Source organism: Bufo bufo, chromosome 1 (assembly GCF_905171765.1).
Source record: "Bufo bufo chromosome 1, aBufBuf1.1, whole genome shotgun sequence".
NCBI classification, from domain to species: Eukaryota; Metazoa; Chordata; class Amphibia; order Anura; family Bufonidae; genus Bufo; species Bufo bufo.
In genome coordinates, this window is record NC_053389.1 from 105917410 (window position 1) to 105943577 (window position 26168).

General features: G+C 43.3%; 1 protein-coding gene across 1 annotated transcript in view; it reads right to left on the minus strand.

Moving 5' to 3' along the window:
- Positions 1–8424: 8424 nt before the first annotated feature.
- Positions 8425–26168, minus strand: part of GABRD (gamma-aminobutyric acid type A receptor subunit delta) — a 33680-nt gene continuing 15936 nt past the window's right edge. The window contains exons 6-8 of the mRNA XM_040419940.1: positions 20419–20574; positions 15010–15218; positions 8425–8718 (exon numbers count right to left, since the gene is read on the minus strand). Coding sequence (XP_040275874.1) covers positions 8425–8718; positions 15010–15218; positions 20419–20574 — 659 coding nt within the window. The remainder of the gene's footprint in view (positions 8719–15009; positions 15219–20418; positions 20575–26168) is intronic.

Here is a 26168-nt window from a genome sequence, read left to right on the forward strand (position 1 = left end):
AGTGTGGGGGAAACTACTGTGTGGGGGAAATAACTATGTGGGGCAGTATGGGGGAAATTACTATGTGGGGGCAGTGTGGGAGAAATTACTATGTGGGGGCAGTGTGGGAGAAATTACTATGTGGGGGCAAATAACTATGTGGAGGCAGTGTGGGGGAAATTACTATATGGGGCAGTGTGGGGGAAATTACTATATGGGGCAGTGTGGGGGAAATTACTGTGTGGGGGCAAATTACTATGTGGAGGCAGTGTGGGGGAAATTACTATATGGGGCAGTGTGGGGGAAATTACTATGTGGGGGCAGTGTGGGAGAAATGACTATGTGGGGGCAGTGTGGGAGAAATGACTATGTGGGGGCAGTGTGGGAGAAATTACTATGTGGGGGCAGTGTGGGAGAAATTACTGTGTGGGGGCAAATAACTATGTGGAGGCAGTGTGGGGGAGATTACTATATGGGGCAGTGTGGGGGAAATTACTATATGGGGCAGTGTGGGGGAAATTACTGTGTGGGGGCAAATTACTATGTGGAGGCAGTGTGGGGGAAATTACTATGTGGGGCAGTGTGGGGGAAATTACTATGTGGAGGCAGTGTGGGGGAAATTACTATATGGGGCAGTGTGGGGGAAATTACTATGTGGGGGCAGTGTGGGAGAAATTACTATGTGGGGGCAGTGTGGGGGAAATTACTATGTGGGGGCAGTGTGGGGGAAATTACTGTGTGGGGGCAAATAACTATGTGGAGGCAGTGGGGGGGAAATTACTATATGGGGCAGTGTGGGGGAAATTACTATATGGGGCAGTGTGGGGGAAATTACTATGTGTAGGCAGTGTGGGGGAAATGACTATATGGGGCAGTGTGGGGGAAATTACTATGTGGGGGCAGTGTGGGAGAAATTACTATGTGGGGGCAGTGTGGGGGAAATTACTATGTGGGGGCAGTGTGGGGAAAAATTACTGTGTGGGGGCAAATTACTATGTGGAGCAGTGTGGGGGAAATTACTATATGGGGCAGTGTGGTGGAAATGACTATGTGGGGGAAATTACTGTGTATGGGCAAATTACTATATGAGGGCAGTGTAGGGGAAATTACTATATGGGGGCAGTGTGGGGGAAATTACTATATAGGGCATTGCTATTGGGGAGACACTGTAGGGGCAATTCTATTATTTTTGGGGACACTATACAGGGATTATTAACTGGAGCATAATATAGGGTGTTATTATTACTCAGGGCACTCTAGGGGACATTATAACTGCTGTAGACACTATAGGGACATTTGGGTAATTTATCAAACTGGTCTAAAGTATAACTGGCTTAGTTGACCATAGCAGCCAATCAGATTCCACCATTAATTTTTTACGTCTCTTTTGGAAATCCAGTTCTACTTTATAGCAGTTTGATAAATGACCCTAATTATGTCTACTGAGGGTCACTATTTTTACCGCAGTATAGTACCTGGGGCATTGGGGAGCACAACGGGCACAGTATTGAAAGTGGCAGCAGGATGACATTGTCGGGACACCAGGATTTGGGAGGTCGATGGAAAATTTTTGAAATCTAACGTGTCTGTGTTACAAACTTTGTAGAGACGAGTGAATTTGCCATGGCGGTCTGGGTCAAACGGAGGAGAAGAGGAAAGAGAAGGTCTACATGACAGGGGATGTCCCTGGATGTAAGATGTATGTGGTGCTGTATTCTCCTCCAAGTCTTTTTTATTATAATTATATGTATTTAAAATTTGGTGACCAAATTTTTCAGTTTAGGAGCCAACTTGGGGTAATTTGGGGTATTTTTTTTTTGTCTGAAGATGTCATATGGCCTAGGAAGAGACTGTGGCTCTCATGAAGCACCGCACCCTCTTCATACAAAAAAAACCCTGAAAAACTAAACTAAAATGGAAGGAGGGTCCCAAGTTGGGTAGACAGCCCTGGGCCTATCATGCACTTAATCTGCCCCTGTAATACAGGACAGGTTAAAAAACACTGTGCACTGTAATATATACAGGACAGGATAAGTAGCACTGTGGAGTGTAATATATACAGGACAGCATAAGTGGCACTGTGCAGTGTAATATATACAGGATAGGATAAGTGGCACAATGCAGTGTAATATATACAGGATAGCAGAAGTAGCGCTGTGCAATGTGAAATATACAGGGAGTGCAGAATTATTAGGCAAGTTGTATTTTTGAGGATTAATTTTATTATTGAACAACAACCATGTTCTCAATGAACCCAAAAAACTCATTAATATCAAAGCTGAATATTTTTGGAAGTAGTTTTTAGTTTGTTTTTAGTTTTAGCTATTTTAGGGGGATATCTGTGTGTGCAGGTGACTATTACTGTGCATAATTATTAGGCAACTTAACAAAAAACAAATATATACCCATTTCAATTATTTATTTTTACCAGTGAAACCAAAATAACATCTCAACATTCACAAATATACATTTCTGACATTCAAAAACAAAACAAAAACAAATCAGTGACCAATATAGCCACCTTTCTTTGCAAAGACACTCAAAAGCCTGCCATCCATGGATTCTGTCAGTGTTTTGATCTGTTCACCATCAACATTGCGTGCAGCAGCAACCACAGCCTCCCAGACACTGTTCAGAGAGGTGTACTGTTTTCCCTCCTTGTAAATCTCACATTTGATGATGGACTACAGGTTCTCAATGGGGTTCAGATCAGGTGAACAAGGAGGCCATGTCATTAGATTTTCTTCTTTTATACCCTTTCTTGCCAGCCACGCTGTGGAGTACTTGGACGCGTGTGATGGAGAATTGTCCTGCATGAAAATCATGTTTTTCTTGAAGGATGCAGACTTCTTCCTGTACCACTGCTTGAAGAAGGTGTCTTCCAGAAACTGGCAGTAGGACTGGGAGTTGAGCTTGACTCCATCCTCAACCCGAAAAGGCCCCACAAGCTCATCTTTGATAATACCAGCCCAAACCAGTACTCCACCTCCATCTTGCTGGCGTCTGAGTCGGACTGGAGCTCTCTGCCCTTTACCAATCCAGCCACGGGCCCATCCATCTGGCCCATCAAGACTCACTCTCATTTCATCAGTCCATAAAACCTTAGAAAAATCAGTCTTGAGATATTTCTTGGCCCAGTCTTGACGTTTCAGCTTGTGTGTCTTGTTCAGTGGTGGTCGTCTTTCAGCCTTTCTTACCTTGGCCATGTCTCTGAGTATTGCACACCTTGTGCTTTTGGGCACTCCAGTGATGTTGCAGCTCTGAAATATGGCCAAACTGGTGGCAAGTGGCATCTTGGCAGCTGCACGCTTGACTTTTCTCAGTTCATGGGCAGTTATTTTGCGCCTTGGTTTTTCCACACGCTTCTTGCGACCCTGTTGACTATTTTGAATGAAACGCTTGATTGTTCGATGATCACGCTTCAGAAGCTTTGCAATTTTAAGAGTGCTGCTTCCCTCTGCAAGATATCTCACTATTTTTGACTTTTCTGAGCCTGTCAAGTCCTTCTTTTGACCCATTTTGCCAAAGGAAAGGAAGTTGCCTAATAATTATGCACACCTAATATAGGGTGTTGATGTCATTAGACCACACCCCTTCTCATTACAGAGATGCACATCACCTAATATGCTTAATTGGTAGTAGGCTTTCGAGCCTATACAGCTTGGAGTAAGACAACATGCATAAAGAGGATGATGTGGTCAAAATACTCATTTGCCTAATAATTCTGCACTCCCTGTACAGAACAGGATAAATGGCACTGTGAAGTGTAATATATACAGGGCAGGATAAGTGGCACTGTGCAGTGTAATATATACAGGACAGGATAAGTGGCACTGTGCAGTGTAATATATACAGAACAGGATAAGTGACACTGTGCAGTGTAATATATACAGGACAGGATAAGTGGCACTGTGCAGTGTAATATATACAGGGCAGAATAAGTGGCACTGTGCAGTGTAATATATACAGGGCAGGATAAGTGACACTGTGCAGTGTAATATATACAGGGCAGAATAAGTGGCACTGTGCAGTGTAATGTATATAGGGCAGGATAAATTACACTGTGCAGTGTAATATATATAGGGCAGGATAAGTGACACTGTGCAGTGTAATATATACAGGGCAGAATAAGTGGCACTGTGCAGTGTAATGTATATAGGGCAGGATAAATTACACTGTGCAGTGTAATATATATAGGGCAGGATAAGTGACACTGTGCAGTGTAATATATACAGGGCAGAATAAGTGACTGTGCAGTGTAATATATACAGGACAGGATAAATGACACTGTGCAGTGTAATATATATAGGGCAGGATAAGTGACACTGTGCAGTGTAATATATACAGGGCAGAATAAGTGACTGTGCAGTGTAATATATACAGGACAGGACAAGTGGCACTGTGCAGTGTAATATATACAGGGCAGGATAAGTGACACTGTGCAGTGTAATATATACAGGGCAGGATAAGTGGCACTGTGCAGTGTAATATATACAGGGCAGGATAAGTGGCACTGTGCAGTGTAATATATACAGGACAGGATAAGTGGCACTGTGCAGTGTAATATATACAGGGCAGGATAAGTGGCACTGTGCAGTGTAATATATACAGGACAGGGTAAGTGGCACTGTGCAGTGTAATATATACAGGAGAAGTGGCACTGTGCAGTGTAATATATACAGGACAGGATAAGTGGCACTGTGCAGTGTAATATATACAGGACAGGATAAGTGACACTGTGCAGTGTAATATATATAGGGCAGGATAAGTGGTACTGTGCAGTGTAATATATACCGGTCAGGATTAATAGCACTGTGCAGTGTAATATATACAGGACAGGATAAGTGGCACTGTGCAATGTAATATATATAGGGCAGGATAAGTGGTACTGTGCAGTGTAATATATATAGGGCAGGATAAGTGGTACTGTGCAGTGTAATATATACCGGTCAGGATTAATAACACTGTGCAGTGTAATATATACAGAACAGGATAAATGGCACTGTGCAGTGTAGTATATACAGGACAGAATACATGGCACTGTGCAGTGTAGTATATACAGGACAGGATAAATGGCACTGTGCAGTGTAGTATATACAGAACAGGATAAATGGCACTGTGCAGTGTAGTATATACAGAACAGGATAAATGGCACTGTGCAGTGTAGTATATACAGAACAGGATAAATGGCACTGTGCAGTGTAGTATATACAGAACAGGATAAATGGCACTGTGCAGTGTAGTATATACAGGACAGAATACATGGCACTGTGCAGTGTAGTATATACAGAACAGGATAAATGGCACTGTGCAGTGTAGTATATACAGAACAGGATAAATGGCACTGTGCAGTGTAGTATATACAGGACAGAATACATGGCACTGTGCAGTGTAGTATATACAGGACAGGATAAATGGCACTGTGCAGTGTAGTATATACAGAACAGGATAAATGGCACTGCGCAGTGTAGTATATACAGAACAGGATAAATGGCACTGTGCAGTGTAGTATATACAGGACAGAATACATGGCACTGTGCAGTGTAGTATATACAGAACAGGATAAATGGCACTGTGCAGTGTAGTATATACAGGACAGGATACATGGCACTGTGCAGTGTAGTATATACAGAACAGGATAAATGGCACTGTGCAGTGTAGTATATACGGGACAGGATACATGGCACTGTGCAGTGTAGTATATACAGGACAGAATACATGGCACTGTGCAGTGTAGTATATACAGGACAGGATACATGGCACTGTGCAGTGTAGTATATACAGAACAGGATAAATGGCACTGTGCAGTGTAATATATACAGAACAGGATAAATGGCACTGTGCAGTGTAGTATATACAGGACAGGATACATGGCACTGTGCAGTGTAGTATATACAGAACAGGATAAATGGCACTGTGCAGTGTAGTATATACGGGACAGGATACATGGCACTGTGCAGTGTAGTATATACAGGACAGAATACATGGCACTGTGCAGTGTAGTATATACAGGACAGGATACATGGCACTGTGCAGTGTAGTATATACAGAACAGGATAAATGGCACTGTGCAGTGTAATATATACAGAACAGGATAAGTGGCGCTGTGCAGTGTAGTATATACAGGACAGGATTAATAACACTGTGCAGCACACACACACACACACTCTCATATACTGTACATTTACACAGATCTTTTACAGCTTCTCTTTCTCCTGTCCGGATTCTCAATGTTCATGTAACTCCAGGACTGGACTTGTAATAAGGTCATGTAATGTGGACATGTGTCCTTTTCCCAGGTCCTTCAGCCACAGAAAGATGAAGACTGCAGACATTTGTGTCTGTAGTGATCATTAAACATTGTGGTTATGTTGCATCTGTGCTGTGAAAAAAACGCAATATAGATTACCCAAAGACACAGATGTCTGCAGAGCTGTGCAGGGCTGGAGGCTGAACTGCCGCCCCTGCTGTCCTGTGACCCTTCTGACCCACTGCAGTGAATGGCGAGTCCCACCCTTGCCTTGGGTGCTGGATCTCTGGTCATTGTTCTTGTGCCCAATTTTACCCAGAATGATAATGGGGCTATTTTTTCCTTTGTCATAGATGAGAGAACTAAAAACGTGGATTTACAGTTCCAGAGAAGGAGATTATGCCTGAAGATCTGGAAGATCAAGACATCAGTACAGTCGTGACCCATCATCATGGTTGGACATAGAGCATTTGTGCACAAATGTAAAGAAAATCCCATCACTTCAAATATAAGTCTATACATAGTCCTCTTCTGCCATGGCGTAAGGGTGAACTGAGACATGACATGGTGCTTGCCATCAAACCCCCCTTTCAGATTAATTGATCTGATTTTTAATGGCAAACTGCTGCTTACCACCCAATACCTCACCCTCAAAAAAAGAGTCCATCCAAACAATAACCATGCTTTAATTGTAATTTATTATAGGGGATTTAGGGAACATAACTGTGGATTGTTGGATCTCACGAGTATGGACTGCATATCTGAGAAAGACACAGCTGAAGTCTACTTATTCAAGTTGATAGTCTCCAAATGGATCCTTAGATTTGACATCGATTATTCATTATGAGGTCAGCCTAATGTCTTATTCACACATCAGTGTTTGGTCAGTGATTTCCATCAGTGACTGTGAGCCAAAACCAGGATTGGAGCCTCCACAGAGGTATAACCCTCAGTTCAGACCTGAGCGTTTTACAGCGCGTTCCTACGCGCTGTAAAACGCTCAACAAGGAGAAACCAATGCTTCCCTATGGGAATGGTTCTCACCTGGGCGTTTTACAGCGCGTACGATCGCGCTGTAAAACGCCCGACGCTCAAACAAGTACATGAGCGTTTTTTTTGGGCGTTTGTCGCGCGTTCCCGTACATAGACTTTCGGGAACGCGCGACAATGTGTGTTCACTTGTCTCTGTATGCGCGCTTGTAAACGCCCGTACAATCGCGCATACAGAGCGCTCCTTTCAGAACGCTCTGGTGTGAACCCAGCGTAAGGGAAAGATCTGCAACTGTTCTGTGTTTAGAGCCGCACCTGGTTTGGGCTCACAATCACTGATGGAAATCACTGACCAAACACTGACTGCGTGAATAAGGCTACATGCACACGACCGTATGTGTTTTGCGGTCCGTAAATTGCGGATCTGCAAAAAAAAAACGGATGACATCCATATGCCATCCGTTTTTTTTTTTTTGTGGATCCATTGTAACAATGCCTAAAACGGACAAGAATAGGACATGTTCTATTTTTTTTGCGGGGTTACTGAATGGACATACTGATGCAGACAGCAGACCGTGTGCTGTCCGCATTTTTTGCAGACCCATTGAAATGAATGGGTCCACATCCTATCCACAAAAAAAAGGAACGGACACGGATACAAACAACGTTCGTGTGCATGTAGCCTTAGGGCTCAATTAGATGGCCGTAGTGTTTTGCAGTGTGCAAATTGCATATCTGCAAATAACGGATACCAGAGGCGTGCGTTCCGCATTTTGCGGACCACACAGGGCCGGCACTATGAAAGAAATGACTATTCTTGTCTGCGATTGCGGACAAGAATAGGACTTGCTCTATCTTTCTTGCGGGGCTGCGTCTTTTGCAGTTCAATTGAAATGAATGGGTCCGCACCTGTTCCGCAAAATTGCGGATGGAGAACCATTCATATGGTCGTCTGAATGAGCCCTAAGGCATAATAGTCAACAAGGAATACATGATCAAAGTACTTAAGACTGCATGCTGCTTTTCTACATATACTATATAGCTGTATGATGTTACTGCTTACAACATTACAGAATGGCTACAAGTATGAAGGACTAGAATAGACCGCAAGCATGGGAGGCTCCAGTTCTGTGATCTTTAATCTTAAATTATCAGGAGTAGTATGTATCGTATTCATTTTCATGAGTTTCTCTGAAACTCTGCCTTTAATGTGTATAACCTGCCCAGTAAATAATATTCACTGCTGCAAAGGTGGCCGGGAAAATCGCCCTAGAATATACATCAATCGTATCAGCATCTATGGGTTTCAGGAATATTCTCAACCTTCCTTTGTTTTCAGGTGTAAGTTCACGTCTGTGTTCTTTACGCTGTCTTCTGCCTTCCTTGAGGTCACTTGTGTTGCTTGGAGTCATTGCCTCTCTATGTATGTGCTTACCATTTACTCCCAATATTGAAAATGAGAATAGGACAATGGCGTCTTTACCATCTTGAAGGGTCACCTGAAACACAGGATAACAAAATCACTGTAGTTATTTTAGAAAAATAAGAGGAACATTATAATGAGATACAGGCACTAAAATGTTTTCTCTATTTTGTTGATATGTTATAGGCAGAGCATTCAACAGGGGCTGGGGGAGGCAGTAGAGGCATTTATCTAGGGTGCTTTTGAAGAAGAGGGCTTAAAGGGGCTATCCCACAAAAAATATTCTACAGTTTTCAAACTAGCTCCTGGATCCGAATAATTTTGTAATTGCATGTAATTAAAATTTTTGTATAGCCACTGAGTTATTCAATAAAATAAAAGCCAAACAAGTGGAATGTTTATATCAAAAGGTATCATTTATTATAAAATATAAATAATGGAGAGCAACAGGATGTAATACAGTACACGGAGAAGCACAGGGTAAGTAGATTCAAAGGAACCACCGTAGGACTGCGCGAGATAAGGCACAGTTCTTGCGCAATGTAAAGCACAAAATAGGTACGACCAATAAAGCAAAAGCTAAGACTCTGGGAAACCAGATGAATATCACATGTATGGTCTCCCTAATAAGGGTATGGTACACAAGTACCACAGACCAAATATAGTAACCCCAGAGTCGTAGCTAACATACGCGGTATGATGTAGATATCACAATCAGCCAAAAACAGTAATATGATAAATACAAAATCACTAGGCTGAAATTAAACCATAACTAACGTGCGCCTAAGTGCAAGGGACCCAGCGTGGATGCATGCGGGGGTACCCCGCACGTAGCATGGGACCGCGCTAAGTACAGGACGTACCTGAAGACATGGTGGCAAGATGAATGACGCGAGACCTCGACGCGCGTTTCACCTCAACGGCTTCGTCAGGTTATAAGGGAAAATAATAGCATTCTGAATACAGAATGCATAGTACAATAGAGCTGGAGGGGTTAAAAAAAATATAATAATAATTTAACTCACCTTAATCCACTTATTCGCGCAGCCGGCACCTCTTGGTCGTCACATGATCCATCACCAAGAGATGCCGGCTGCGCGAACAAGTGGATTAAGGTGAGTTAAATTATTATTATTATTTTTTTAACCCCTCCAGCGCTATTGTACTATGCATTCTGTATTCAGAATGCTATTATTTTCCCTTATAACCATGTTATAAGGGAAAATAATAATGATCGGGTCTCCATCCCGATCGTTTCTAGCAACCATGCGTGCTTGTGGATGCTTGCGATTTTCACGCAGCCCCATTCACTTCTATGGGGCCTGCGTTGCGTGAAAAACGCACAAAATAGAGCATGCTGCGATTTTCACGCAACGCACAAGTGATGCGTGAAAATCACCGCTCATGTGAACAGCCCCATAGAAATTAATGTGTCCGGATTCAGTGCGGGAGCAATGCGTTCAACTCACGCATTGCACCCGCGCGGAAAACTCGCCCGTGTGAAAGGGGCCTAAGGCCTCGTGCCTGTCGAAAGTCTCAAAGTTCCTGTAATTTCAGTTGATGTCGGGTGACGGAAGGGAAGGATAGGGTGAAATTAAAATTTTCACCCAATCCTTTTGTTCTACTAGGAGATCAGTCACCACCAGAAGTATCTGGCAGCAGCTTTCTCCCTTCTCCTTATAGAATACATGCCGAGCCCGAGCCAAGTATGCATGTGTACAAGGGAACCAGGAGGCAGAGAGGAGAGACAGCTGACGGACGGACGATTGTTTGTGAATGTGTATGGGGGCCTGTACTCTCCTGCCATAGGCAGCTGGAGAACTTGTTCCATTTTTGTCGTAAACGGTCTGTAGAAAAAAAAATCTCTTCCACACAATGTAGAAATTTTCTGCCATGGAACCTGCAGTTTATGTAGCGGATTTCTGCAGTGGATTTTAACCTGAGAGTGATATCTGCGCAAATGTTGTGGCAGTGATTTCGTCCAGTCACAGATTTTGACACGATTCTGGAAAAAATCTGCTACAGATTTTCTGCCCCAAAATATGTCTTGTGTGCAGTTCCCCAAGGGTAACTACACACGTTGAGGATTACGTGCAGTTTTTCTGGGCAGATTTTTGTGCTGAAAACCCGCAGCGTAGTACAGTACCAGAAAAGTAAATGAGATTTGCAAAACCTCATATACACTTTGCATATTCTTTATGCGCGGAAATTGATTTTAAAATCCGCAGAAAGTCAGTTGCTTGTGCGATTCTGAACCTTATGGTGCTCCTCATTAAGGGTGGGTTCACACTAGCGTTAGGGATTCCGTTATGGCTTTTCGTTATAACATGGTTATAATGGAAAATAACGGATTGCCCAGACAGAATGCAAAATGGAAGCCTTTAAAAGGCATTCCGTTTGCTTTCCATCCTAATAGAAGTCTATGGGAAAGCATAACGGATCCACCTGGGTCCCGTTATGTAAGACGGAAAACAAAGTCCTGTCGACAGGACTTTGTTTTCCGTCTTGCATAACGGGAACCAGACGGATCCGTTCTGCCCATGGACCTCTATTAGGACGGAAAGCAAACGGAATGCCTTTTTAAAGTCTTCCGTTTTGCATTCCGTCATAATACAAGTCCATGGGCAGAAGAACGGATCCGTCCTTCCGTCTTATGGATTCCGTTATTCGATTCCGTCTTATGTAATCCCTAGTGTGAACCCACCCTAACTTAAATGAGGTTATTCACATAAACCACAACATAAAATCCTCACAAAAAATGCACCAAAACCACCATAAATAGTGCAGATTTATATGCCTATTTTATGCGGTTGTTGCAGATTTTCAGCATACAAATCGGCATCAGGAAAAACAGAGAGAAGGCTGCGGCGCTCACAGCAGTGCCTTCTCAAACAGCTGATCGGTGGGGGTCCCGGGTGTCGGACCTCCACCCATCAGATACTGATGAGCTATCCAGAGCATAAGAAATTAACTTAAACCACAACAAAAATCACAAAATGCACCCAAACAGCCATAAATAGTGCAAATTTATGTGTGTTTTTTATGCGGTTGTTGCAGATCTTCAGCATACAAAATGGCACCATGTGCAGTTAGTCTACTACACAGGATCTGAGACATAGCAGGTAAGTATGTATTCATTTAAAGGGATTTTCCAGACTTTTAATATTGATAACTATCCTCAGGATTGGTCATCAATATTGGGCTTGCCTGGTGTAGGGCCACCACCGATCTGATTTTGATGACCTATCCTGTGGATAGGTTATCAATATTAAAAGCCTGTGAACCCCTTTAAGTCCCTCTGAAAATAAGAATCTAGCCACTTAAATGTAAGAGTAATGTAGCTAATAGTATACAACCACAATGACAAGGGCTTATTTTGTGTAATGAAACACACCGCCTGTAAAGCCTGCTGCATCATTCAGAGAGCTAATGCCACTTATTAAATGTAATATTCTGGCATTAGGTGGATTAAAGGGGTTTTCCGAGATTTTCTTACTGATGACCTATGCTCTGGATAGCTCATAAGTATTTGATGGGTGGAGGTCCGACACAATTGACGCCCGCTGATCAGCTGTTTGAGAAGGCACTTCTGTGAGTGCCACGGACTTCTCTCTGTTTTCCCTAGGTCGTGTGCAATACCAAGCACAGCCGCTATACAATGTATGGTACTGTGCTTGGTAAGCTACTAGAAGGCAGCAGTACTCACAGGAGCACTGGTGCCTTCTCAAACAGCTGATCAGCGGGGGTCCCGGGTGTCGGACCCCCATTCACTAATCAGATACAAATTACCTATTCTGAGGATAGATCATCAGTAAAAAAAAAACTCCTAGAAAGTGTACACTACCCCACATCTCACACTAAATAGCTGTAGAACTATAAGGGTACGACCACGTGGTCAGGTTTCGAAGCCAAAACCAAGAGTGAATTAAAAAAAGAGTAGAAGTCTTATCTGTCCTTTATACTTCTTTCCTTTTATGATCCACTACTGGTTTAGGCTTCCAAAACTGCATGGAGAATCCTGACTGTGTGGCCGTACCCTGAAGGGTTTATTTTTTGTCTTGTAAAAGAACTCAGTTTTTTACTACAGTAATTGCAGTAATTAAGCATTTTATATGTATCAGATTTATTTCCTGTTCATCACCTTATGTTTCTGTGCATATGTTTCAGTGGGAATACACATTAGAATGGGAAAATTGAACAATCTGAGCAACATCGAATGAGGCATGGTCATCCGTGCCAATCTTGTGGGGTATTTTTATGCAATGTCAAGAGTACACCAAGAAGGTGTGATCGAGGAAAAACACAGTAAAAGGGGATCCTGTAAATATAAGGGATTAAAGAAGGATGTCAAGAGTTGTTCAGATGAACAGATGAGGCACAGTCAAGATAATTGTAGCCGAATGCAACATTGGTGCTCCAACCAACATATCCAGACACACAACTCGCCATTGCTTGTTGCAGCTGGGCTACAACAACAGGCGACCAGCTCGAGTGCCACTGAGAAAAAGAAAGGCAAGTCTCTTGTGGGCAAAATCGGAAAACTGAGCAGTGAAAAAACATTGTCTGGTCAGATAAATCCAGATTTCTGTTGCACCATGCTGATGAGAGGGTCCACATTTGGTGCAAGCAGCAGGAGTCGATGAACCCATCCTTTTATGTGTCATGAGTTCAGGCTGGTGCAGATGGAGTAAGGCTAGTCCTGCAGGAAACCCTAGTGTGAAACTAGCCTAATGGTGTGGGGAATGTTTGCTTGGCACGGTGGACGTTTGAAAAGTAGGGATTACTAAGCCTAAGGTGTGGATAACCAAGTTTATGCCTTCATGGCAACAGTTTACCCTGTGGCAGAAGGTTACTTTCAGGAGGACAATGGACCAGGCTACAAGGGACATATAGTCATGGATTGTTTCCAGAAACACGACATTAGGTCTTTCTTGCTCTTCAAGTTCCCCAAATCTGAATCCTATTAGTTATCACTGAGACAAGGTAGAACGAGCTGTTCAGAGCATGTCTTCCAGTCCATCTAATCTGAGGCAACCGTGAGAAGCTTTCCTGTCTCCAGCAGAAAGACTTAACATCTACAGTACAGACCAAAAGTTTGGACACACCTTCTCATTCAAAGAGTTTTCTTTATTTTCATGACTATGAAGGCATCAAAACTATGAATTAACACATGTGGAATTATATACATAACAAACAAGTGTGAAACAACTGAAAATATGTCATATTCTAGGTTCTTCAAAGTAGCCACCTTTTGCTTTGATTACTGCTTTGCACACTCTTGGCATTCCCTTGATGAGCTTCAAGAGGTAGTCCCCTGAAATGGTCTTCCAACAGTCTTGAAGGAGTTCCCAGAGATGCTTAGCACTTGTTGGCCCTTTTGCCTTCACTCTGCGGTCCAGCTCACCCCAAACCATCTTGATTGGGTTCAGGTCCGGTAACTGTGGAGGTCAGGTCATCTGGCGCAGCACCCCATCACTCTCCTTCATGGTCAAATAGCCCTTACTTTCAAAGTTTTCCCAATTTTTCGGCTGACTGACCTTCATTTCTTAAAGTAATGATGGCCACTCGTTTTTCTTTACTTAGCTGCTTTTTTCTTGCCATAATACAAATTCTAACAGTCTATTCAGTAGGACTATCAGCTGTGTATCCACCTGACTTCTCCTCAACGCAACTGATGGTCCCAACCCCATTTATAAAGCAAGAAATCCCATTTATTAAACCTGACAGGGCACACCTGTGAAGTGAAAACCATTTCAGGGGACTACCTGTTGAAGCTCATCAAGAGAATGCCAAGAGTGTGCAAAGCAGTAATCAAAGCAAAAGGTGGCTACTTTGAAGAACCTAGAATATGACATATTTTCAGTTGTTTCACACTTGTTTGTTATGTATATAATTCCACATGTGTTAATTCATAGTTTTGATGCCTTCAGTGTGAATCTACAATTTTCATAGTCATGAAAATAAAGAAAACTCTTTGAATGAGAAGGTGTGTCCAAACTTTTGGTCTGTACTGTACCTGTACTGGAATCTATACCTACTGGCTGGAGGGGGGCATATTGCGATACAGTTGACTATAGAGAGATAAGCACTTCCACAATGGAAGCGCCACCTCCCCCACTTGACTCCAGGATTCACGCCTAACCTCATTGGAGATGCACTCCTGACAGTATGACTGTTACATTTGCTTGGTCAAAGACAGTATCTTCTCCCTTTTTGTGCACCCCCTTATCTCTCCTAACCTTTATTATTGTTGGTCTTTTTTGTTCATGGACCCATTTTCTGACTGAATCATATCCAGGGCCTGCTGGGTTTTATTTTCTTGCTACACATTTTACTGATTTGTGCTGATTTGTTCAAAATGTCTCACCTTGCCTTTCCTCTTGTGCTCCACTGTCTTCTTCTGCTTCTTCAAGTAATCTGCATTAAAGTGGGCAAATGCATATTCTACCAGTGCCGCAAACACGAAGACATAGCATATCAAGAAGTAGACATCCAGAGCTTTTACAGCAGATGCTCTGGGCAACGAAGAACTTGCACTGACCATAAGAGTTGTCATAGTAAGCACAGTAGTTATTCCTAGGGAAAAAAAACAACTAAATTATTTTATTCTTTATATTATCCCATTCCATTTCCTTAAAAGACACAAACCAATTCTTTATCAATTCTGCCATATCATAAAACCTGTAAATATTGGAGGATCTGTTCTCTGACACTTAGGCCTCATGCACACGACCGTTGTTTTGGTCCGCATCTGAGTCGCCGTTTTTGTGGCTCGGATGCGGACCCATTCACTTCAATGTGGCAGCAAAAGATACGGACAGCACTCCGTGTTCTGTCCGCATCCGTTGCTCCGGTCCGTGGCCCCGCAAATAAAATATAGCATGTCCTATTCTTGTCCGTTTTGCGGACAAGAATAGGCATGTCTACAATGGGCCGCCCGTTCCGTTCCGCAAATTGCAGAAGCCACACGGGCGGCTTCCGTTTTTTGCGGATCTGCGGTTTGCGGACTGCAAAAAAACGCACGGTCGTGTGCATTTAGCCTTACTTCACAATGATTGAAAAGTCAATATCCTTGACACAAATTTCTATTCAACCATTCCATAAATTATAAACTGGTGCACATGTGTAGCTATTCTGTATACATGCTCAGGGTATACAGTACGAGCTAAGACGTACATAGTGAGTAAGTGAATCTAAGAGTTGATCAATACTAATCCTGAGGAGAGGTCATCAGGAAAAGCCCTCTAAAGTGAATATCTGTCACAATAAAATCGCATATTAAACGTAAACCAACTCATTATATTGCTAACAGTATTCTAGGCAAGTCAGTATGTAGAAAATCTGATATTAAAAAGAAGCATGTTAATTATGCAGATTCGCTTGACTAGTCATCTGAGAAAGTTTGCTTTGGGAAATAGTGGCATTGGACTGTAATCACACTAGCGGTGGCATGACTGACATGCCAAGCAGGGTCTGATGTTGTTAAAGGGATTTTGTCACCAGATTTAACCCTATTAAGCTAGCTGACATTAACAATGTGCTAATGTCAGCTAAAACTAAGTAGCCTATTCCTACTTTTATCTATGCCCCCGTTACGCCAGAAATCTAACCTTTATAATATGCTTGCTCCTAGAGGCTCCGTTCTCCCCCCTTTGTCGCCTCCCTCCAAGTCCTGATTGACAGGGCCAGGCAGCGCTCCCATCTGTCTGCCAGCCCTGTGCTCTGGTGAAATCTCGCACCCAATGCTGAACGGCGTGAGATTTTACCACAGCACAGGGCTGGCAGACAGATGCAAGCGCATGGACCCAACACGGATCCTTCACGGACAGCTTCACGGATGCATCACGGACCACCTTCTCACGGATTTGAGCACCGACACGGACGTGTGAATGAGGCTTAATACAGGCTTTAGTCACTGAGCACAGGTAGTAGGAAGAAAGAGTACAGGAGTTAGATTTCAGAAGATAATGCAATGATGTCGGACCGACCCTGATTGGCAGGGCACCACAATGGGCATGATTACAACAGCAGTTCAGTTTCTGAAAGCAGGAGTTCCCAGAATAATTTGCTTAAAAGGGTTATCCCATCCAATGTAAAAAATGATAATCAGACATCATATAGGACATGATAATCTCTTTCTAACAAAGCTAGAACCAGCCCTGTACCTCACATGGATCCAGAGACCTCCATATTCATTGTTCTGCTAGATTTATATCAAGCTGACAGCTCAAGGGGAGTGTCTTTTCTGATGGAGCTAAGGGGGTGTGCCCATGCTCTCCCTATCACAGCTAAGGGGGTGTGTCCATGCTCTCCCTATCACAGCTAAGGGGGTGTGTCCATGCTCTTCCTACCGGTATCACAGCTCAGGGGCGTGTTCATGCTCTCCCTATCACAGCTCAGGAGGCAGCTGAAGGATGAAACTGAGCATGTGCGGACAGCTGGACAAAAGAAATAAGAAAAGAAAAAAAACAGCAGGTGGCGCTATACAGATACATTTTATTGAATAACTCAGTGGCTATGCTATATTTTTAATAACATGCAATTACAAAAGAATTCAGACCCAGGTGTTGGTTTGAAGACTGTAGAATATTTTTCATGGGACAACCCCTTTAAGTCACAGGCTAAATTTAACTTGTTTCTTTTACGAAATCATTTATCATATTTTCTACATACTAGTTAAAGAGGACCTTTTACCTCTCCTGACATGTCTGTTTTAATAGCTTTGTGCATTCCCATGTAATAACAATTATGGAGCATCTATTCTTATGGCTCTATGTTGTGCCATTCCTTTATTATTTCTATTAGAAATAATGAATGATCTGCTAGCAGTCTGCAGTAAGGGTACAAAGGGGTGGTAACAAGTTGGGGGGGTTGTACCTGCACAGTCTAAAAATGGCAGCACTGATTGGATAGAGTCAGTCTGTGCAGGGACACTCCCCCAACTTGTTACCACCCCTCTGTACCCTTACTGCAGACTGCTAGCAGATCATTCATAACTTCTAGTGCAAATAATAAAGGAATGGCACAACATAGAGCCATAAGAAGAGAGGCTCCAGAATTGTTATTACATGGGGAATGCATTAAAGGGAACCTGTCACCAAAAAATCGCTTATTAAGCTGTTCAGAGTACCTTATAGTGCTACATTGTAGTGTCCTATTGCACTTTTTCTTCATTTTCCAGCATTTAGCCTCATTGAGAAATCAATGTTTTATTCAGCTGCTGCCCCGTGCTTCAAGTCAGGCTTGAAGTCAAGGGGGCAGCGGCCTAGGCGTTTCCAATCCTGCTCTCCCCGCCTCCCGCCGCCTTGATTGACACGCCGCATCTCAGTGCCGGGACCGCGCTCTCAGCCCGCATGCGCAGTAAAGGGCTGCTGTAGCGTGATCCCGGCTCCGGATCATACACTCAGCTGGCTTCAGTCTCGCTACAGCGCATGCGCCCGCTCTGTATGCGCAGATAGAGAAGATGCCGGGCGCGGTCGCGAGTATGTAAGGCTGGCGGGCGCATGCGCTGTAGCGAGACTAAAGTCGGCTGAGTGTACGAGCCGGAGCCGGGATCGCGCTAAAGCAGCCCTTTACTGCGCATGCAGGCTGAGAGCGCGGTCCCAGCACTGAGATGCGGCGTGTCAATCAAGGCGGCGGGAGGCGGGGAGAGCAGGATTGGAGACGACTAAGCCGCTGCCCCCTTGACTTCAAGCCTGACTTGAAGCACGGGGCAGCAGCTGAATAAAACATTGATTTCTCAATGAGGCTAAATGCTGGAAAACGAAGAAAAAGTGCAATAGGACACTACTATGTAGCACTATAAGGTACTCTGAACAGCTTAATAAGCGATTTTTTGGTGACAGGTTCCCTTTAAGCTATTAAAACAGGCATGTCAGGAGTGGTGACAGGTCCTCTTTAAAAAGCAATATAATGAGTTGGTGGTGGTTTAATACAATACATGAATTCCATATGACAGGTTCCCTTGAAGCAGGATTCTATGATGGTGCATTAAAGGGGTTGTGTCTTTTCAGCAAATATCATTTATTATGTAGAGGAAATTAATACAAGCCACTTACTAATGTATTGTTATTATCCATATTGCTTCCTTTGCTGGCTAGATTCATTTTTCCATTATATTATACACTGCTCGTTTCCATGGTTACGACCACCCTGCTATCCATTAGTGGTGATCGTGCTTGCATACTATAGAATAAAGCACTAGCCTATGTACGCTCCCACGGTCCCAGCCAACAAATAGGGCGGAGCTTTTTCCCATAATGTGCAAGCATGACCACTACTGCTGGATTGCAGGGTGGTGGTAACCATGGAAACGAGCATTGTATAATGTGATGGAAAAATGAATCCAGCCAGCAAAGAAAGCAATATGGACAATCACAGTACATTAGTAAGTGCCTTGTATTAACTTTGTCCACATGACAAATGCCACTTGCTGAGACAACCCCTTTAACCTTCTTCTATTACAGTATTCTTTTTTGCTATGCATTGGTCACTGAGCTGAATTTTGGTTAGTTCACAGTATATTCAGCTTATTCGTTGGTATGGACAAATTGCTTTTCTTTTCTGCCTGCCATTTGCATCATAGCTGGAACTAGTGAAATATTGTTTGGAGATCTGAGATATGGTGCCCATAGCCTGCTATTACTTTACTAAAATGTGCCTCCAATTTTCATGAAGCAGACATTTTTTTTCTCACAACTCTGTGTGAATCCATGAGGAACACAGTCAATTCCAAATCATGCCCTATGTCTGATGTATTATGCTCTGGAAGCTGTAACTGCTGGCCCATAATGTTGGTGCTACATGGCAACTTTCGGGCAGGACAGTGTTGGATTTTTGGCGATTCTGAGACTGTGACTATCGCGAGTCAGGCCTAGTTCACACAAACGTTTTTTTTGCTGGTGTACGGGCCGTTTTTTTGTGTTCCGTATACGGTCCGTATACGGAACCATTCATTTCAATGGTTCCGCAAAAAAAACGGAATGTGTTCCGTATGCATTCCGTTTACGTATTTCCATTTTTCCGTTCCGTTGAAAGATAGAACATGTCCTATATTTGGCCGCAAATCACGTTCCGTGGCTCCATTAAAGTCAATGGGTCCGCAAAAAAAACAGAACACATACGGAAATGCATCCGTATGTCTTCCGTATCTGTTCCGTTTTTACTGAACCATCTATTGAAAATGTTATGCCCAGCCCAATTTTTTTTCTATGTAATTACTGTATACTGTATATGCCATACGGAAAAACGGAACGGAAAAACGGAACAGAAACGGAAACACAACGGAACTCAAAAACGTAACAACGGATCCGTGAAAAACGGACCGCAAAAAACTATAAAAGCCATACGTTCGTGTGAACTAGGCCTCACTCTGTGACCCCATTCAGTTTATGTTTGGAGGCTGCACTGCTTACATAGCCATCTTGGGTCGCTGAATGCTTGTCGTAGCCCAAGTCGCCATGTCACCCCAACCTAATGCAATGCAGTATGCTTTTATGAACATGGAATTTCCACAGGCATGAAGCCCAAAAAATGCATATGTCCTACCGATGGTAACATTATTTTATTTCACAGCTCCATGTGCTTTATATAGTTTAAAAATAAAAAATCACAAATAGCCTATTTGAATCCAAAGCCTCTCAATATAACATGGTTGCAGATACAAAATATAAAATATAATAAATAAATAAAAAATAGATAAAACATATAGAAAATATTTGCTTTCACTCTATAATTGATAAAAATTGATTCCAATTCCTTAGAAAATGAATGTTACCCAGTGATACTCTAGCAGGGACGGCAGACTGACTGATCCAAAATGAAACCCATGACATGGCCACAAGTAAGATGGATGGCACATAGGACTGGATGATGTACATCCCTCGATTTCTTTTCAGCTGAAAACGAAGCGTCAGCCGGGGAAACTGACCTGCTAAAATATGAAAGAACGGTTTGAACTGGTAATAAACCTGGAGAAGATTGTGGCAAAATGGACATTTAGTGATAATTAGTAAACCAAACCTGTATTTCATTATAGAGGTCACGTATGACAGAGATTCTGCATACCGTATGTACTGAGGCTGGCCAGAGGAACTTAAATAAAATAATTTGCAAGTCTCGTCTCACCACAAATTATTTACATGAGATCCTGTACCTTCTCCTTCTGTGGTTATCACTAAAGATGTTTTGTGCTCATCTGATATCCTGCTAGAAGGGAGAAATGTTCTAACATCTACTCTGCCCCCTTGTGGCAGGCTGAAGCACAACGGAAATTGGATATATATTTGAAGTATATCCCATTCCCTCCCCTTGTACTGTATATATTATATTAACCTCCTTAAAAGTGGACTTGTCAGCTCTTCTGACATAATCATTATCATAACTACTTGTAATTTGCCTTGAATTAGGCCGTAGAAAAACTAATTGCTTTTGTAATTCACTTTCTATTACAAAAATGCTCCATTTGTAAGATCATCTCTTTACTTAATTATATTGGTACCCCTGGTGTTTAATCTGTATAATAATGTGCATGTCTACCTCATATGTGCTTATTCCATCCTCACATAGAATAAGTCTGTCTGGGAACGCCACGCTCCACATTCGGCATGGGCTCCAGCTCCAGGCTATCTACCACGTTTCTATGTTGCTATGTCTCAGTATGCTTTATGTTACTATGTCTTTGTATGTCCGGATCTGTCTGTGTGCGCCATGCATCAGTTCCAGGCTATGTTACTATGTCTTTGTATGTCCGGATCTGTCTGTGTGCGCCATGCATCAGTTCCAGGCTATGTTTATATGTCGTCTGTATGTCCGCATCTGTCTCTGTCCACTATGCATGGGTTCCAGGCAATGTATCTATGTCGTCTGACTATGTTATTTTCTGTCTATGTTCGCCATGCTCTGTGTATCCTGATTTGCATGGGTTCCTGGGTATGTGGCTCTGTCCGTTATCTTGTATCCTGGTCTTGTTTTATATTGTTTGCCTGGATTGCTGCTGCCTTACACTAGTGTCTGTTTCCTTGCAGGTCAGCTGCCAAGTGTACCAGGACCATCCCAGGAGGTAGCGGTTTGGTTGTCCCTCTGCGGAGAAGACCCGTTCCCTGTATAGGGGTTAAAGAGTGAAAACCTGGGGGGCACAGGAATAATGCCCTCAGGATTTGACCCAAAGTCAAACCGGTCACTTGGCACAGTGGTTACCCTTCTGCCACTGATCCGCCTGATCCGTACAGTTGCGGTTCCTTCTGAGCCTGATTTATTTGGATTGTTTGTGTTTGGTATTTTTGTCTAGTAACACCAAAGGAAGCCAAAATGAATGTTTGTTTGTCTGTTCTGCGAACACTAAAGATGTTTAGGGGTACTCCTGATCATGACTCAGTTGTGATATGTTCAAGTGTTCTAGTGACCCCTGAACATGACAGCAGATCTGCTCCAGTCTGTCCAGTGAGTAGATCACATCGTGTCTGCCTGTGCCAAACCACTGGTTGCAGAGTGAATGGTGAAGCAATGAGCTGGCATCACCCTGAGGGCACTGATGCAGTTGAAATAGGTGGCACTGCTTGGATGGACCAAGTTGCCAAGGGCAGCAGAAGCCTCATGCAGTTTTATAGTTTAAGTAGTGGACAAAACTGCCACTGCAAGCAGGACGTGTCAAGAGGAAGATATACCACCAAAGCCTCTATTACCACTGTTCCCATCTCTGAGTTGGACAGTGTACACCTGTAGCCAGGGGCAGACTGGCCATAGACCCTACAGAGGAACTTCCCAGTGAACCACATGAGCCCTCCTCATGACCACCAGCCAGGATACTTATTGATCCCCTCCTGAATTCAACTTTATTGCCATCACAAGGTAACTGGAGTAGGAGGACAGAATGAGGAGCATTTTTTGGATAGGTATTTTGTGCTGCTGTTTTGTGATGCACTGTGGTATTTGGCTCTGGTGGGGTGGTATAATGGGCTGCAATATGGTATTGCTGTCCCCTCCTACTTGTGTTGACCCTGCTGTCTGTTAATTTGTGCCCCCCTACAAAATAGAGCCACTTTTAGTTTTTTTTCCCAGGGCCACTTCAGGTTCCCAGTCCTCTCCTGCCTGTATCATAACATTTTGTGGCACATTTTAAGACAAGGTCTAGGAGCATTGACATTAGTACATTTTCCTGATAGATTGCGATTGCTCTTGATCTGGCTAATTCACAGGGTTTATGAATCAGGTATCATCCTCTAGTCACTCATAATATCCTAGTGGCATAGATGAAAGAGGATTTGTAAACCAGACAAGTATTATAATTTGGAAAACTCTATAAACCATTTGTACATTGAAACCTAGAACACAAGGTAATGTTATGTTTTTTTTAGGATGAAATGGAGGTCTATGATCGCTCTTATTTTTTGGCTCCCTCTATTGGACAGCCGGCACAATCGCTGTGTGAGCTTTTTTAAGGATTACGGTATTTTAAGATTATATAAAAACAAAATATGGGAACATTTTCTTCCTCGGCAGGCACATTGTTACTTAAGTCTATCTCTGAAAATGTTTGTTGATCTGTTATTCTTCTCCCTACAGGATATGCGCCAATGTAATGAAGGATGCTGATCTGTGGAATAATAAGCAGCTGGGTATTGATTGCAGAGAGTGAGGTGTACAATAGTCTGACGCGAGAAATCAGATATACATCTCACCCACCGAATATATCAGTGATGCCTTATTCATATGATCGTGAAAGGACAAGCAATGTTCGTGAAGGATCCATATGTTTGTTTTGTGCCATCCGTGTTGTGTCCGTTTACCAAGTGCACTGCTAGGCTGAAAAGTGGATTTCCAGAGCATGTCCTACCAATGGTCAGTGAAAACCAATGACAGAACATGGATGCCAGTGTTTTTCATGGACCTATGGACTTTAACAGACAGGTTTGGTCTACAACATGGTCCAAATTAATCTAAGTCTTCGCTGTTTTTCCACTGATCCAACAGTGAGTGGGAACACCAGGGTATCTGCTAGATTCTGCTCCTAGAAGTGCCCAGGAGGCAGAGCATCACTGTGAAGTATTTTCTGCATTGAGCTGCTTTACATTCCCGCCCTTCTGTTCTGAGTGACAGCTATAGTGGTCTTCTGGTTGAATGCTACAGCTGTCACTCAGAGGAGAGGGGAAAGGCTGTGATGCAGCTCATTGCAGAGAGCACTTCACAGTGAAGCTCCTCCTCCTGGGAACTTGAGGGGGCAGAGCCTGGCAGAGTAAAAGTTAATATCCACACTACTCCTGATAATGAAAACTCCACAACATGTTTGTCCTGGTCAAACTGCCCTCTACCTGGTATTGTCAGTAGGTTTGCATGGTTATAACTCTTTTTAACCATTGAGCTGTGTCATGGTTCTATGTTAGTGAAGTGGCTTATGGGAGATATTATCATATAGCCCAGCTTACAGACACAATATACTATGGGGGTCATTACTAACTGACTAACTGATATATGCCTGGCCAGCGCCTCTACATTACTTCGGTGAATCCACCGCCAGTGCAGGGGTTATTAAGACCAGCGTCTAAAACGCTGATCTTATTAAATTACTCCCTATATTTTTATAGTACTTTATTTTAAATTATTTACCGTATGACTGCACCACATTGGCTTCTTATATCTTGAAAATTAAGGCGGAAATCTCTACTATTTGTACCTAATTAAAGTGCAATTAACTATCATTTAAATAGTTTTAACTGCACAATTAGGCACTTAAAGGGGTTGTCTCACATCAGCAAATGGCATTTATCATGTAGACAAAGTTAATACAAGGCACTTACTATTGTATTGTGATTGTCCACATTACCTTCTTTGTAGCTTGATTCATTTTTCCATCACATTATACACTGCTTGTATCCAGGGGTTACGACCACCCTGCAATGCAGCAGCGGTGGTCAAGCTTGCACACTATAGGAAAAGGCACCGGCCGCCACCTCTCTGGTTGCCATGACTGTGGGAGTGCGCACAGGCCGGTGCTTTTTCCTATAGTGTGGAGGCACGGCCACCGCTGCTGTATTGCAGGATGGTTGTAACCCCTAAATACAAGCAGTGTATAATGTGAGATGGAATAATCAAGCAAACAAAGGAGACAATATAGACAATCACAGTACATTAGTAAGTGCCTTGTATTAACTTTATCTACATAATAAATGCCATTTGCTGATCTGCGAATGCCCCTTTAACCACCTCCGGACCGCCCAACGCAGCGACGCGTCCTGGAGGTGGTTGATTCATTCCGCCTGGACGCGCCGGCGCGTCTTCTCGCTAGACGCGAGATTTCGGTCACAGCCGGCCCGCGCATGCGCATCGCGGGCCGGCAAAAGTTCGAGGAGAATTGCATCAGCAACCTGCCAGCCAATGATCGTCGCTGGCAGGTTGCTGATTTTTTAAAAACCGAATCACAAGCCATATAACAGTTCATATTAGTAAATATGATCTGTTATATGGCTTCTCTGCTCCTCTGCTGGTCCTTTTCGTCGGTTGGATCCAGCAGAGGAGCAGAGATCACTGTGAGTACACACCAAACACTGTCCTTAGCCCCAGATCACCTTCCATCACCCCCATCATCCAAATTAACCCCTTGATCGCCCCCTGTCAATCACTTAGTGAAAGACAAAAAGTGATCAGTGTAAACTGTCACTTTTTTTTTTCACTAGTATTGGCTGTTAGGTTTTAGGATTAGTTTAGGCCCCTTGGTTAGGTAGTTTAGGGATCAGTTAGCGCCCAGCCCACCGCACCGCAGTCACTTATTTGCTGTTTAGCGTATCGCTAATCAGCATTTGTACTTTTATAGTATCTGTAAGTGATCAAAACTGATCACGGTCAGATCTATAATTGTATTAGTGTCACCTTAGATCGCCCTCCACCCAAAACGCAGTGTTTGCCAGATCAGGCCTGATCGGTCGCCCACACGTGGTTTCACCCACGCCCGCCCCACCGCAGTGACAAAAAATTATTTTTTTTTGATCACTGCACATTCACTTTACACGCACTGCGGCGATAAAAAAATCAGTTTTGATATTTTTTATCAACCGCAGCGGCCTCCGGTACTTCGCTAGCCTCCCCTTTGTAAGACAGGTTTGCTTTTTTTCTTGGGTAGTCTCAGGGAATACCCCTAAATTTAGTTTCCCAAATGTCAAACAGGGGGTATTCTTCTGAAGAGGCCTACAGGATTCTGACCCAGTCGGATGAGGAGTGGGAACCCTCATCTGATGAATCTAGCGGGTCAGAATATGAACCTGTAGAAAGCAGTGGCTCTCTGACCCAAAGTTCGGACGAGGAGGTGGAGGTCCCTGATAGAACCAGGCGTACCCGGCCCCGTGTCGCTAGACCACAGGTTGCGCAGGATCCGCTTCAAGAGCAGCAGAGTGGGGCTGTCACTGCTGGATCACGTGGTGAGGCATACACCAGCAGCGCAGCCCTTCCTGGACCTAGTACCAGCACTGCCGTACAACATGGTGAAGTAGCGAGCACCAGAAGGGCAGTTGAAGCTGGTACGGTGGCACGTGCAGT